This window comes from Schistocerca serialis, chromosome 4, assembly GCF_023864345.2.
Source record: "Schistocerca serialis cubense isolate TAMUIC-IGC-003099 chromosome 4, iqSchSeri2.2, whole genome shotgun sequence".
NCBI classification, from domain to species: domain Eukaryota; kingdom Metazoa; phylum Arthropoda; class Insecta; order Orthoptera; family Acrididae; genus Schistocerca; species Schistocerca serialis.
The window spans coordinates 823,104,352-823,121,345 of record NC_064641.1 but is presented as its reverse complement, the minus strand read 5'-3'; the positions used below and the strand labels follow the sequence as shown (position 1 = coordinate 823,121,345).

At 39.8% G+C, this 16,994-nt stretch overlaps 1 protein-coding gene across 2 annotated transcripts in view; it reads right to left on the bottom strand.

Moving 5' to 3' along the window:
* LOC126473417 (transmembrane protein 19) overlaps nt 1-16,757 on the bottom strand; it is a 90,488-nt gene extending 73,731 nt beyond the window's left edge. Inside the window, exons 1-3 of one of the 2 annotated variants that reach the window (XM_050100444.1) lie at nt 16,627-16,757; nt 5,353-5,463; nt 5,126-5,263 (exon numbers count right to left, since the gene is read on the bottom strand). In XM_050100444.1, the coding sequence (XP_049956401.1) occupies nt 5,126-5,263; nt 5,353-5,463; nt 16,627-16,633 (256 nt within the window). In that variant the 5' untranslated portion in view covers nt 16,634-16,757. Of the gene's footprint in view, nt 1-5,125; nt 5,264-5,352; nt 5,464-16,482 lie in introns of both variants that reach the window. The other variant, XM_050100443.1, reaches the window with a different exon arrangement.
* Between the last annotated feature and the right edge of the window lie 237 nt (nt 16,758-16,994).

The window sequence follows — 16,994 nt, the reverse complement described above, 5'->3', positions numbered from 1 at the left end:
TAAGACCAGTGGAGGACGGGTGCCACTTAAGATGTTGCAAGGTGTGATGGCAATCACAGATGCTGGCGGGCATGAATTATCTTACTGGTTAGATCACGAACAACTTCATTGATACAACCTAACAAAGAAGGTGGAAACATGATCTGGGAGGGCAATCACTATTATTGAAAGCCCAGCGAGGTAAGCTGGTCATCAGGAGGTGGGAAGGGAATCAGAGAATCAATGGGAAGTTGTCACTATTGTAGAGGCCATTTTGTGGCAACCAGTGGAAGGGAAATAGAGCAAAAGATCAATGGCAGAGAAAGGGCTATATGAGGCACTAAAATGAGTAGGGGAACCATCAGTAAGAAGGCACAGGTCATGGTCCACAAGCAACTGGTCAATGAGGAGCCATCACCTAGACAATAAAGCACTGACCCACAATGGGCGATGGGAATTAAAATCCCCAAGGAGGAGGAAGGGAAGGGAGAGTTGCTGAAGGAGGGCCTGTCAGGAGGAAGATAGAGATTGCATACCCTGACCACAGATCCAAGTGGACCTGTACAGCAAGCACTTCTAGTGTCGTACGAATGGGGATCTATGTACTAACAGTGTATACACGGACCAATGTGCAAATGCCACCAGAAGCCCTCAAAGGACCGACATGGTCCCAACAGAATGCAAGGATCCTACGAAGGGTCAGTGAATGAGCGTCAGTAAAGTGACATTCCTGGAGAATGATACAAACTACCGAGTAAAAGGAAATAAGGGACTGCAACTCTGGTAAGTGATGGTAGTATCCATTACAGTTCCATTGAATAAGCATGGAATGGGGTCTCACTGGGGAAATGGGGGGATGGGATGAATGAGCTGGAGCCATTCACACTGCTGAGTCACCATTTGCCATCAACAAGGACAGTGTGACAACACAAATAAGACGTGAGACTCAGGTTGCAGGGGGGCGCGCGCGCACACACACACACACACACACACACACACACACACACACACAGAGAGAGAGAGAGAGAGAGAGAGAGAGAGAGAGAGAGAGAGCAGGCTTTTGCAAGGTACAGAACTGAGAGAGAGCAGTTGGCCTCTGGGCACATGTACTGTGGGTCCCACGGCCAAGTTGCGGTAGCAGGCCTCTCTGGCCTGAGAGACATCCGGGGAGGAGGAGATTGGTGTCCCAGGAGGAGTTCTATCACTGGCAGGTGGCAAATAAAGGGGACACTTCGCTGCCTGGGGTGGGGGAGTGGACCTGGAGGACAGGGTGTGGGAACTGCAAGGGAGGGGAGAGGAGAGGAGAGGGTGGGGGGAGGAGGAACTGGGTATGGAAAAGTGGGAAGGGCAAAGTTAGATGTCAGTGACACAGGGTGAAGACAGTCATATTTCTGATGAGCCTTGTCATAGGATAAACAATCAATGGACTTATACTCTTGCGCCCTTCTTCTCTTTATTATAAACTGGGCAATCTGGCAAGCATGAAGAGTGATAGTCATGACAATTAACACACACAGGCAGCTGAACACAGGGGCTTCCCTCATGGAGTGGCTGTTCATATTCTACAGAGGATCCTCCATACAGGGATAAGATGGTCCTCTGTACAGGGGATGGTATGAGCCACATCATGGGTGGCAGGGCATACAGCTTCAGATGACACTGTGAACACACAACCTTGACTTTTTCTGGGAGGGTATCTCCCTCAAATGCCAGAATAAACAGTATTGATACAATTGTCCTTATGACCCTTCTGAACACACTGAACAAAGTGAATGCTCTGCCATTCCAGAATGGTCTGGAGTTCCTCAACAGTTTGAAAGATGAGGTCCCCCAGGTTGGGCAGCAGAAGAAGTTTTGATCAACAGCACATCCGGTCACATTTTACTGAGAGACTCCACTCCACCAAAATTGTCTTCAATATTTCCCACAAAAATTAATAGCTTGGAGGTGGTGAAAGTGTCCAGCTCAGTCACAGACCAGGTAACGCGGAAAGTGCTTCACCCCAAACCAGCAAGCCTTGCCCTTCTCCCATGGTGTAGCCAGGGAAGGGCAGGACGCAGGATCATAAGAAGCAGCGTTACATGGTCCATTGCCAACTAAAGAAATGGCCATAGAAGAATGCCCAATTTTTTTTGGAGCCTAATGCATTTCATATGGAAAGCATCCACCCTGATTCTGCTGACTCCGATCAGGGGCTGTTGGTGCCACCCAGCCACAGCAAGGGCCGTTTTGCACAGCAGCCATCGTTGAGAGTTCCAATGCTCCAGAATGACAAGCAACTACACCTAGGAATGCACATTGAGGCAACAGCTCAGATATCAGAAGTGAGATCCTTGTGTTCTCAGGGGGCTCTGCCGATGGATGCATAACAGCCCCACCACACGGACTGGCTACACATGTTGGTGACTTATTGGGAGGGAGGGTGGCAGGGAGGAGGGAGGGAGGCAGGGATGGAGAGAGACAGGGAGGGATAGGGGAGGGAGGGGTGGCTACAGAGGGGGGAAGGGGCCTACAGTGGGGAAGGAAGAGGGGAAGGAGATGCAACATGAACCCATGCTGTAAATGCTAGGGAGGGAGTTCTTCCCCAAATGGCTCACACTACAGAGAGAAAATTTAGAAGTGGAAGTCAAACCTCAAAGGGGATCAAAACAATCAAAGAGGAAAGGTGTAGAAGAAAAGGCAAGGGGAACAAAAACCAGAATGAATACAAGAAAGAAAGCAGGTGGATGGCCAAGTCGATATTAGTAAGAACACTGAGAAGGAAGAAGGAAGAAGGAGGGGGCAGAGGGCAAAGAGCGAGGATGGGAGGGAGGAACACAAGGAAAGAAATACAACCCAGTAAGGAAGAATGAGCCGCAATAGCTCGGGGCCCCATGTGCATCATACAAAAACTCATGAAAGAGCCATGAGCCCCTGGAGGGCCAAACCAATTGCACTCAATTAATCTACTATCTAACAGACTTCTGTGTTTCATTATGTAGTACATGCAACTCCTCCTGCCTATGCCATGGTTGATATCTCAGGATCTTGTCTTATTCCCTTGTGGCTTCTCCCTCCCACCCATTAGTTACCCTTCCCTCCCCTCCCCAGCTTCTTTCTCCTCTCACTCATTCTACTTGTTCCAATCCCTTGTCCAGTGTTAGGACACTGTAACCATTCTTTATATCAGTTAGCTTCAACACACAGTGTCCAAAAGCTCAGCTACATTTTCAGTCTTGTTTACATTAAGTTGACTGCTAAATTCCTCAGCCATACAGTGAATCTTCACTCCATGTATTATTTAAAAATATAGTAACAGTAATATGATGTGTGTAAGACAAATTTGTGGACTTCAATGAACAGCATTACAAAAAAGTAACACCCTGCAAGTTGAACAGAACACAAACTTGATTACAAAATAATACAGTCCATAGCCAACAAGAATGTGCACAGCATGAATGTGACTGCAAGTGGAGTGACATACACAATCTAGATAGGATAGTAACATGAAACATTTTCATCAATGCAACTTCATGAACTGTGACTGACTTGAGGAGATTCAGGCAATACAGATATATTAAATCATTTAAAATTTTTTGCGCACTGGTACTTCTGAAAAAAATGTCACTGAAATTCTTTATTTTTTGTAATGCTATCAGCAACTGCTGTATCAATAACTCATTAGTACTGACACTGTGCATGCAACTACTAAAATGTTTCATTTTATTCAGTTAAAACATAGCCAATTGTAGGATTTCTTCATGTATTTCTCGTTTTTAATGAGGATGTGATGTCTGTAGCCACATTTCACTTGAATTCGCCCCTTTGATAGTGGAGCTGTAAATAAAAATAGAAAGGAACTGTAAAAGAATGACACATTACAAGGCTGACAACCACATCTCCTAATGGGGTATATTTTTCAGAAGGTCAGCAGCACAGTTAATGGACAGGCACAAGGCAGAAGGGAGTGAGGAGAAGGACTGTTTCCCTGCACCCCGCTTCATCCCTCGAAGGAGTTCTTCTCAGCTGCTTGTTGTGCAGACTAGGATATGAGAACAGACTTCAATACAGCACTAATAGAACTTACGTAACATGGAGGGTTAGTAATTAATGTACAGTTGTTGCAACAATTCTACAGTGACAGCATCTCAAAAACAATAAGATCAATAGAGATAACTAGCTTCTGTACAGGAAAAATATTGTTAAACTCCACCAAAATTAATGAATGAAGCAAATTTGCATAGCAAATAAGCTAGGTCCTCTATCCGTACATGTAAATCTTGTTATGAGAAACAAATTTCTTCTTTTGAAAATTCTTGGATGGAATAATACGTAAAATAAAGAAAAGTCACCTATAACTGACTAACATGCGGTGCATACAAACACACAGTTGTAAATGGAATTAAACAGTATTTATACTAGCATCTGAGCTCTTGCTCTTTCTCTAGTTGACGTACACAAACATTCAAACACAAGACCACAAAGAAACCCAAATGCACGCGCCTGTGGCATGTGAATGATGTGAGGTGATTGGTTACCTTTCCTTTATTTTAAGTATAAATTTCTTCTTTTCTTACTTTATATACAATAAGAATAAGCAGAAAAAAATTCTGTGGGATGGAGGAAATTTTGGAATGCACAGATTTTAATAAGTAAGTTGTAAATTACCTCCCTTGTGACTCCTTCCATAAATTACTTGGATATCTTGTACTCTCAAGTGCCTGTCTATCTGTCAATACACTATACTACACACACAATCAAAAAAACCACTGCACATACATACATACATACATACCAATATTATGCCTACAAGTGTCAGTATGCAATAAAAATAGTAGCTAAACAACATCTCAATAATATTACTGGAAAACTACAGGTTTCTCAAAGAAAAAAGAAGTTTACTGAGCATATAGTGAAGCATTAACACCCCATAATGAATTAGCATCTACAACAGATACTTCACCCTACTAAGGTATTTCCTTAACTTATAAAATTGCTGGCTTATATCCAAAACTACCATAACTTACAAAATATCTACCATAACATCTCAAAAACTACAGAGCGAGAGACCATATACACCGTTGTCATTAGTTTTTGCTGTCCAAGTTAACACAGTTTTTGATCAAATTCAACTAATGGCATTACACAACAAAACAACAAATAGTACCTTCTTTGAAATCATCTTGCAGTTTGCGTTTCCTCTCTGAACGGAATTTTGTAGCCTTTGAAGATGTCACAAAAAATGTAAACAGGCATGCTAAGAAGCAGTAACTAGTCAATGTCAGCACAAATCCAACAATTACTCCTAGAACAGAGACAGAAATAAGCAGAGAGATCTATCATGACACACGCTAATAAATTTAATTACAGATGGCAGCCAGCTGGAAGGAATACCCAATATAGCACCACTTCTGTCCAAGCTCTTCCTACGAAGTCCCCAAGCAGCTACTGTCAGTGGAATCACTACTGATGCAAGCCATCTTGTAGGAGGAATCACAGGACCATCTAAAACATACAAAGTTACTCTATCAATAGAATACAGGGAATGTTCCTCATGCTATTTATTATGTGTTTATGAACTAAAAACAAAGCAATAGTTGCTGCAGACAGACACACTTTCCCTCCACCCCACATAGCTACTCACTTAAAAGTAATCTTGCCACAGTAGAATGTGTAACACAAATAATCTATTATTAATGCTTAGTGTCTTTTTTGTTAATAGTTCAGTGTTGTACTGAGGTGTACAATGGCTAATTGTAGCAGTATCCCAATTTATGGCTATTAAACCGGAAAATAATGATGAAGTGAAATTTCTTCAAAATCCCCAGCAACCCATTATGCAGTCTGCTCCAATTTTAGCTCTTTTTTCACAGCTTGTTTCAGCACATTTTAGATCTTAATGTCTAATTCCATATGCATAAAATGAGGATTGTTCAGAAGTAATTTCATCCAATATGAATTGTTTCATAACTGAATGTTTGAAGGACTTTATTCTGCAAGCACAATGTTGGTGAGACACAGTCTCATTGGAACTGTTCTGTATTCAAACAAAACTTTGTTTTGGTCAATGGAAAACACACTAAAGTTACAAAATAGACCTCTCCGTAGTGATAGATATATAATTGTGCGTGGCATTTTGAATGCAAGGATAACAGAAAATTATTTTCTGATTAAAATTGCATTTGGAGCAGTGTTCACATAAATTACCTAACTTTTTGCTCACATAACTCTGAAGACTACAGTTCTTTAACTGTGGCTCTTACACAATGGATTACGGGTGTTATCCAACTCATAATTCTCCTAACACATGGCTGCAACCCTTACTAGCTCTGGAAATATGTACTTATCAATACATTAAATGTATTCCATTAAAATTTTGTATAGTGGTGAAGTGTGCCATACGTGCTGCAGGGCTTTCTGCCTTCCTGCCACATAAGATAGGCATTTGTCATAAGCTACTGTTCTATACTTAATTTCGTTGTTACTTCAAAATCTCATTGGCATTATTTACAATCAGAATTAAAATTTATTCTAATATTGTACTCAAAAAGTTATATTTGTTACTAATGACAAGCTAGGTTTTTTGAAATTGCAAATATTACATTTGCTTCTTTGTAGTTGAGAAAGATGCACTTTGCAGACAGGCAAATAATATTCAATGTTATGTACTGTGGGACCATCTGGACATTATAAATATGTTTCTCTGCAGCTTTGTCACAGACGCTGTGAACAAAATTACTTCTTTATACCTTTGCCATTAGCCTCATGCCTAGTGCTATGGTGACTTAGTATCTTGATTTAAGTAGGCAATACAAACTCACAAATAGTAATGATACAATCTACAAATAATTGTAAATGACATGAGCTGTCTGTCTGACGGCCAACACTAAAGCTCTTCCACATTAACAGCTTCATGAACACCTTCATCCTAAGATGCAGAGCACTTAGCAGCTATGAGGTAACTGTTAAAATTAGACCTACAAATCTCAAACAATTTTTTTAAAAAAATGCACTCTCTTACTATTATTTTTCTGAATCGAAAATATCCCCATAAATTTAAAATTTTACAAATGATTCTTTTACCTCATACTTCCCATTTCCAATTTTGCAACTGGAAAAGCACTGTGGGGAAAAAGAAGACGAAGATCAGGGCTTACGATAATGATACTGAAAAATTACAAATGCGAAGCCAATTTAGACTTTTTTTTTCCCTTTTAACTTTCAGTATTTACCATTCGACTTTTCAGTATTGAAATACACATATTTGAACTACTGCATGTATGGAAAACTTCCTATCCAGATCTTCCAGAAAAGTGAGGGCACTACAGGTTCAATAATTCACCTAAGAGTGTTTCTTTCTTCAATGAACCCAACATGCGCAGCACTACAGTGGTTTAAGAACTCGTCATAATAGTCATTATACACATGTTGAGTGACTTTTCCTTAAACCAAATCCTAATACAAACACAAAACAGAGTTTTACTTATATTTAGATGTCACAGAAAATTAAGCTGAATGGGATCATTAAGTCGAAACGAGGTCAGCTCTTGAACCTATATGGTGAAAAGGTCTAGTGATTTATTCTGCTTCAATGTGCCTTGTTCTTTCCACAGGCTTTTTATTATTCCAAATTTATTAATTATTGAAGTCAGTAGATCTTCTGCATCAGTCAACAGAAAAACAACTAGAATTTTTGCACATTTACCATTACTTTCCACAACTAATTCACTTCACTGTAATAGTTTATGCAAAATAATTGACTTCAGAAGTCCTTGTCATTACCTCCCTGTCTTTTTTTTAATCAATCCTGAAAGAAGAGAGTGGCAGTTGGCTGGCCCTAATTATACAATGATATGCCACACTTCAGCAAGGGATGGGCAGACCTCTAAGCTACCTTAAAACTTAGAAGAAAAGAAGATTAGGATTTACATCCCGTTGACATCGACTTAATTAGATACAGAACACCTCGGACTGTTTCAATGATGGGGAGGGAAATCAGCTGTGCCCTTTCAAAGGAACTATCCTGGCATTTGCCTGTCGTCATTTAGGGGAATCACAGAAAACTGAAATCACGATGGTCATATGCAGATTTGAACATTCGTTCTCCCAAATGTGAATCCAATGAGCTAACCACTGTCCCCCCCCCCCTCCCCCTCTCTCTCTCAGTGCAGCAATCCAGAAAGCAAAATAAGAATGGAAGGAGAAGAGATTTGTTTTATATTGTGATGTCAGGATCTTTCCATTAAAAAGAATGTGGTTCATTTCCTGCCCCATCTTCCTCAAAGTGGATGGTAGTGGTCCACACATGTAACATTTGCAGTATGGTGGGAAAAAAAAAGATTACTCACAGAATACTGATATTAGTGCTTTGACAAGTTGTTATCAGTAAGAAGGATAGCTCTCATCAGTACCAGATTATTCACAAAATATGTGCATTCAAGTAAAAGTGTCTTGTTGCTTCAATATTGTGGTGACATTTTGCATCATCAAGAAGTACTTGAAATACTCTCTACAGATTTAGTTGCTTCCAGATTTTTACAGATTACCTATTTTCCTCCTCTCTTACAACTAACTGAGTGTGGGTGTGTTTGCTCTGTCACTTGAGTGTTCTCTCTCACTGCTACCTATGTGCGGGCAGTTGATGCACAAACCATTCCTGCACTCAATATTATATTACATGTATTGTAAACTGGGTGAGAGGTGATGGCAGAAGTGAAGCTGTGACAACAGTTTGAGAGTTGTGCATGCGAGTTCAGATGAAAAACACGTGTGATTTTGGGTTCAAATCCTGATTTGGCACACAGTTTTAAACTGCCTGGATGCTTCTAACAACCACACATGCTGCTTCAGAGCAAAATATTGATTCTGGATACATGTTTGGCAGTCTGTTCTTTTTTGAATTTCTAACACTGCTATTACACATTAATGGCAGGGCAACGAACAGAATACAGGCCACTTACTTGTGTAATGTTGCTGGCTGGAGTGCTTTCGATGCACAAACCTTTCATCCTGTGGGAAGAAAAAGTGAAATATTTGTTTGAAAGAGGAGCTTGGAGCTTTCAAGGAGAATGGACTAATGACAGATCAATGCCAACACTTTGTCAAGGGATGCAACAGGGGAGAAGTCTCTACAGAAGCAGGAGCTGCTCAGTCACCAATCCATATACCATGTATTACCTAATAATAAGATATGCTGTCACAGTATTTTTCCAATAAGATATATTCATCTCAGAATTATTGGCCAAGATGCTGCACAATGTATTTCCTGACACATGCTTTCACTTCATCAGGAAAATACCTACGGCATTCAGAAAAATGGGCGAGAAAGGAAGATGAATGTCAGATTGCCAGCATTGAGTCAGATTATAAAGAACGCTTATGTGATACAGTTACTACAGCACTGTCCATGAAAGGTAAAGAGATGGATCCATGTTGGAATGAATGTATAATTTTAAATATTTATTTCAATTAATATACTACTACGATGTAACAATTTTCCCTGCAGGACCAATATCTAGGCTGCCTCCATAGTATTCAGTGCACTGCAGCTCACCATACATGGCTACGAGAAATATATATATGGTGTCAGGTGATAAAAGATAGCATAGTTATACTGTGACACAAGCACCAATTCTGGGTATGACTGTGCAAGTAAGTGCCCCACCCACTCTGTGTTACAAATTTCTGATTATCACACATTACTCCAGAGATTATCACAGGCACAGGAACTGCCTTGAGAATAGATGTTTGAAGATTGGTCACCTTGACTGATGAACCACTGTTGGTAGTAGTTGATAGCAGGGCTTTAGTATTTTGAAAATCACACAAAACAGTGTGTTCTGTTTGACATAAGGGGTATCATTCAGGGATGTGGCTATAATACTCTCATGTGAGAGATGTTTACACAGGATGAATGGAGTCACTGACAGGTCTGCCATGATTTCTCACCAGTAAAAGACATCAGAGCTTAATGTCCAATCATGTATATCCGCGTGTTCACCTATAGCACACCACAGGTGACTTGTATTTTCAAAAAGACAAAGCATCACTCCACCACTCTAAAATTGCATCAGTAACATTTGGGGATACACCATGGCCATGAGCTGGTCATAGGGACCCCTGTGCCAATTGATCTTAATCTTATTGAGGGAAATCGGAAGCGTCCGATCCCGCCCGTCTGCTTTGACCCATGACGTCACAAATATGGCGGAAACGTCCATAAACCACGATTCCAATATGGCGCATATAAAGTCGGTATGTACACATTATGAGGACGAAAATACATCGAAAAACAAACACACTTTTCACAAAAAGCCTAATGACACTAATGGGACAAGTGCGGGAAATGGGGTGTTATTAGGTGGGGGGCAAACTAAATATAAACAAATTTAGACACCCACCCCCATACAAAACGACGAAAACACTATCATCTGGAATCGGACACTTCCCTTGACCTATATAGCTCAACAGCAGCTCCCAATCCCATAAATTAGTATCAAACACTTCCCTTGGCCTATATAGCTCAAAAACATCTCCCGATACCAATATCAACATACACAGCCACACATTGGGATGGAACACTTCCCTTTACCTGCGCACTGTTAATTTTATCCGTCATATCCATTCTTGAACAAAAACAACAACCAATTAATTTTACTAAAATTACCACACGATGTACAGCGAACAACACTAAATTAACCTTCACACAAAATCGTTAACTCACTGAAACGAATTCCACAACAAACACAGCCGACACTAACAATTTTGGATAATGAGCAAAAGCAAACTGATCCCATTACACCACACAAACAAAAACCCTAAACATACCACCAGAGAGCACAACAAACCACAACACGATGACATCAAACATGCCACACTCACAAACCATACTCCGCGCCGTCATGACATCACACACGACAACACCCTTATATCACGGGTCAAAGCTGACGCATGGGATCGGACTTTTCTGTCGACCCCCTATTGACTTTGTCTGGGTCTGGGATGCCGCCATGTAAGATGTCCACAGTCTTGATCCCATCTATACATCTACACACCTCAAAACAGTGTGGGATGCAAGGCAGAGAAAGCTTCCCATTGTACCAGTTATTAGAGCTTCTTCCAGTTGCTGTCACATATGAACTACAGACAGAATGATAGGTTAATCATATCTGTGCATCCTGCAACTACTGTAAAATTGTATCTGTGATCCCTACAGGAGGAGTAAACAGGTTCCTAACTTAAAATTGGTTCTTGAAACTTTGTATTTAGGCTTTCACAGAATAGTTTGCATCTTTCCTCAAGTGTTTGCTAGTACAGTTTTACTAGCATTTCCATGACACTCACCAGTGTGGCCAACAAACCTGAGACTATTTCTCCTGCCTTTCTTTGCATGTATTCAATAGCTCTCGTTGCTTATATTAGGAATGGGCCTCACAGATTGGGGGGATATTCTAGAAGGGACCGTATGAGTGTTTTATAGGTACCTCCTTTGTAAACTGACTGCATTTTTTTTAGCTTCCCACCAATCAACCAGTATCTACCACATGTAGTTAACCAATGTTGTCCAATCATTCTGTTTCATCTGCACAAATTATAAATTAAAGTCACCTGACAGGTTATTCTGCCTGTTTCTGAAAATTAATCTAAGGAACTAGTTGACTGTATGGATTTTGATACAGTTATCAACAACAGACTGACTCATGAGGAAGGTTTATGTTTATAATTTATTACTGCTACAGGATAAGGCATCCTGGCCAGGCATACCTAGCATTACCAGTGGGAAGCCAGGGCTGGTCTCTAGTATCCCTACAAATTGTTATAACCAAGTATTTGTACACGTTCACTGATTCCAGTTGTGACTCAGAGACACTGCTGTCATAAAATACTGGGCTCCTTTTTTTTGTTTTGTGAAATGCACAATTTCTGGGTTCTTTACATGGAAGCAAGTTGCCAACTCGCTGCAAAACTTTGCAAATTATCAAGATCAGACTGAATATTTGTACAGCTTTTTCAGGCAGTGTTTCACTAAAGGCAACAGTGACAGGACAGTGGTTAAGGGCTAATTCCCTAATGCCTTTGATGTAGCCAACAATGCCATAAGACTATCTTACACTAATGTTTTTTAACCCCTGATACATTACAGAGCAGTGAAAATGGAGCAGATAAAAACTGGAGACTCCAAGTCAAAAAATCCCCTTTGTTTTCTCTTATTTGGCCAACACTGTAGTCAACATTTAACATCAAATAATTCCTGCTTTGTGTTGCAAATAAGCGGCAGATGACTTGTCATTTGTGAGTTGTAGGAAAATAGTGATAATAGTGTAAATTTTTATTTGTATGAAACGTAACTTCTCAACCTCATTCCGTATAACATGTATGTCTTTTGATTTTCCATATAGAGGGAATAATCATCCTGTGCGTCTTTTAATTCTATGTAGTTAGACAATGTTTAAATATCATAGCAACTTTCATGTATCTTAGTATGCCAGGTACATGGGAGAGGGGAAAAATAAAAATAAGCACAGAATGAAGTTTTTATTGAAAGCTGTCTATTGCATTTCTATTACATTGGATCAAAGTGTAAATATAAATAGCAAAACTAATTGTCCAAATTCTCATGCCACAGCATGTTGGCCAGCAAGCACTTGGTGCTGTCGGCTTTACATTCAATTTTTTTTTTTTAACGTCTTGCATTTGTTACTACAAAATTTCTATTTGAATGCAGTTGTAAAACAAAGAAAATTTGACAGATTTATATTGTGTGTGTGGTTCTTTCACTTTCAGACATATCTAAGTTTGCTTTACAACATGGCTTAGAAATTAGGTTTGCCAGTGTCTCTTACCTGCCCTTCCTACCTTGTATAGTTTTCTAGGTAATATAACATGGAAGGATTATGCTGGAAAACAGATTTGGCAAGGCTACAATTGTTTCCAGAAAAACTCTGTATGAGCAGTGGCATATGGCAAGATGTTTAGGTGCATCTCCAAGCTAAAGAATGACATTACTGGAACTGGGTGGACAATAGGTCAGTATAGCATGTGTAGAGACGGTTATGTAGTATATTCCATTTCAGAACAATAACTGTGGAATTCACACACTTGCATTATAAGCTACTTAGTAGCACCCACATAGGATTAGACAAAAATGTGAAAACACCAAAAACTCAACACTTTATCATGCCTAATACAGAGCAGGAAACCAGATGACATTCAAAACAGCTTCCAGTTATTTCAGAATATATAAACACAGGTCCCTGCATGGTTTCCAAGGGAATTTCATATTAGTCTTCATGCAAAATAGTGGCCAGTTCAGCTAATGGAAATACGGAAGCGTCCGATCCCGCCCATCTGCTTTGACCCTTGATGTCACAATTATGACGGAAACGGCCATAAACAACAATTCCAATATGGCACATTTACGTACACATTATGAGAACAAAAATACATCGAAAAACAAACACACACACATTCCACAACAAGCCTAATGACACTAACGAGACAAGCGGGGGAAATAGGGGGTGTTTGGGTGGGGACAAACTAAATATAAACAAATTTAGACACCCACCCCCATACAAAACCACGCAAAATGATGAAAAAAACTGACATTACAAATCTCCCCAAATACCACTAAACACAATATCATTTGGAATCTGACACTTCCCTTGACCTATATAGCTCAACAGCAGCTCCCGATCCCATAAATTAGGACCTAACACTTCCCTTGACCTATATAGCTCAAAAACATCTCCCGATACCAATACCAACATTCACAGCCACAGATTGGCATCGAACACTTCCCTTTACCTGTTATCCTTATGACATCTCCACATACAGCCGTACCTGGTCCGAGACGCCGGAACTTTAAGTAAGCCTCATTTATTTCACGACATACTGAACACTTCATGACTTCATCCAAAAATCCGAATAGTTGAAGAAATTTTACTAGAGACAACGCACTGTCCCTCATCATAGCCAAAAACTGAAAACTGTTGACCCTGTCAGTCATATCCATACCTACCAAAGACATAAAAAAAGCAATTTAGCAAAATTCACACACGACGCCACACTCGCAAACTAAACCAAAAACATCACCTAACTCACCACCAGAGAGCACCACCGATCACATCAAAACGACACCTACAAACACGCCACTCAAGAAATAAATTCCGCGCCATCGTGACATCACACGCCACAACAGCCTTATGTCACGGTACAAAGCCGACGGGTGGGATCGGACGCTTCGGTCGACCCCAGCTAATGATGATGCAAGGTGGAGAGTCACATCTCAGACCCTTCTCTCCAAACTAGACGACAATAGATCAAAAAATTGAGATCTGGTGGTTGTGGAGGTCAGGGGAGATGTGAAAATTTATCCTCGTAATCACAAAACCAGTCCAACATGATGAATGGTTTTAGTATTCCATCTCATGCTGCAATTCTAGCTTAAGGAGCTTCCTTTGTGTTGTTTTAGCACTGACAAAGTCTGCAAGTGTGGCATTCAGTTCTGCAGTCACTTTTTCAGCTGCCATCCCCTTGCTTTTCACCACAATCCTCTTCAATGACTGTCTGTCAAGATCACTCAACACACATTCTTGTGGCATTGAGACTTAGTGAATGATGTTTTTCCTGGTTCCCTGTATGCTGTGTAAATCTTCAATATGGTGCCTCTTGAAACACAAATGCTTTAACTCCCTTGGCTACAGAAGCACCCAGAATTCAAAATATCTTGGCTCCAGTATAATGTACACACAATTACACAAAACACTGTTCTGACAATGACGGACACTTGCAACATACTGAGGACATTGCACAGGCGGAAGTTCATGGTCAAATACAACTGTGCAATCAGCAGGCTTGGCTAGCATCTGCATTTATGTTCAAGGAGGCATTTCTTCTTGTGTTTCCATATTTTTGTCCAGCCTCTGTAATTTAGAATGATGTCAGGTAATAAGGAGAATGTTTGTCCCAGTTGAAAAGACATCATTCAGTTTGAGTAAACATAACCACACAAGATTTTTGTTATAGTTTTGGAATGGGAAAGTATTTACAACATTGGTGGCATAATTGTTGAGAGAATCTCAACCAAACCACATTCATTTAGCTCCTATCTTTAACTTACTAATTAGAAGTGATCCAGAATTTGAATTGTGACTTAGATTTTGCCTTTCAGTGCCTGTGTAGGTGGCCTACCTTTTTCTTAGTATCATTACTTACTTAACACATGAATTTCTGGAAACCTACAAAAGCTCAAGATCCAACTGTAGTTTTACGAGTGTCAACCACATCTTTGATGTTCCTATATCAATAGTAAAAAAGAAACTGCTGTGCTCTTGACACAAAACTAATTATTAAATTCTGTACTTCAAGTTCACTAAGTAGAAATTTTTGTAGCCACACATACTCTCTCTTTGTAGATACTGTTACAGAAAGTGCATGTTGCTTGACAACAAAACTGTTTTTGTACAACAGATTTTGGTGTGAACATTATTCTATTTTCATTGAAAGCAATTTTTTGGTAGCCTACTTATAGCGATGGATAAAACAGGTTCATATACGAGGTGTATCAACTTCATTTAAATTACAACAGAACAAGCAACACAGTGATAAAAAGTAATGGGCTAATGTGAGTTGATCTCTACCACAGCTTGAGGTATACTGATTACTGCTTTCCAAGATTTACCCAAACCACTTTAATATTGTTAGTTCCAGACCTATGCCAATCACTTCTTGGACATTCATGCAACAAGGTATGCGTTTCACATGCAATGTACTTTCTACCCCTTATAATCTGATGTGAAATGAAACAGGTTTGAAACGCAATAATTTACTGCATTTTCAAATAAGACTTAGTTCAAAGAATTAAAAAGTTCTTAGATCCCTACAAATTCATAAAAATGTACAAATGCACTGTATACAAAAGTTTTGTCCCAATGCATGTATGTGGAACCTCCGTTAGTTTGGGATTAAAAGTATATCAAGAGTACGACAACAAGTATCAAGAACAAAATTATACTTTACTAGCTATTCAACTTATGTTTTCTTCAAAAAATGTTATTGAAGTGGTATAATAATGTCGGCACCACTTGGGATATCACGACTTCAATCAAGATAACCGGCAACAGGTGTACTATTCTATAGGCTTATAATAATTCAATTAAATCATTGCCTGGAAAAGGAGCGTAGATCTATAGCTGGATTGCATACGCGGAAAAAGAATAAGTATTTAGTCGTTATAATGATCAAAACAACAGTGTTTCGAGGCAGCTGTATATGAATCAATAACGTGCAAAACAGTCAAAAATATTAAAAATACCAATTAATACGTGTAGTTGAGCAGTGTACACGTCGTTACTCCTAAAATTTTCGGTAAGCAAATGCTTAACGTCAAAAATAAAAATCGCTTACATTCATCCACCACGAAAAACAGCCGGTATTTAAAAATTTTATTCAAAACCCAGTTGTAAAAACGGGGAGACTACTAAAAGAGGGAAAAAAGGCACCATCAGGCGCTGAAAAAAATTCTACCATCGCTGTATGGATCGCTCTCCGCGCTGGACATGAAGAACGAAATGGCAATATTTCCAATCCAAAGAAGCATTGACAAGGGTAGAGCAAGCGCACAAATTATAACAGGCGTCACACTCGTTCCTGACGCTCTTTTCCTTTTACCATCCATGCCGCAGATCGAACTTTCTGCACTAAGTCTGTGACATGAGATTTGCAACAGCCACTCTCTAGACCTCGTGTACAACTGACATAATCACATGAAGCACAACAAACCTTGAAAACATTTACATGGTGGTCTTTGCCCATAGTTTATTTTATGTGGATCAGAGATGTTTATCGGGCAGACTGAAGTGATGCGCAGGACAACATTTTTTGGCGCCAACATATACAGCGCCCAAAGTCAGGTGCTTGTGGTACGGAGTAGGCTAGCCTCTAAATGCACAACAAATTTTGAATGTCATAACGTGAGTAGTAGGAAGAAATCACCAGCAAAAGTACTGTGTATTTACATAGACATCTTAATCATTTAC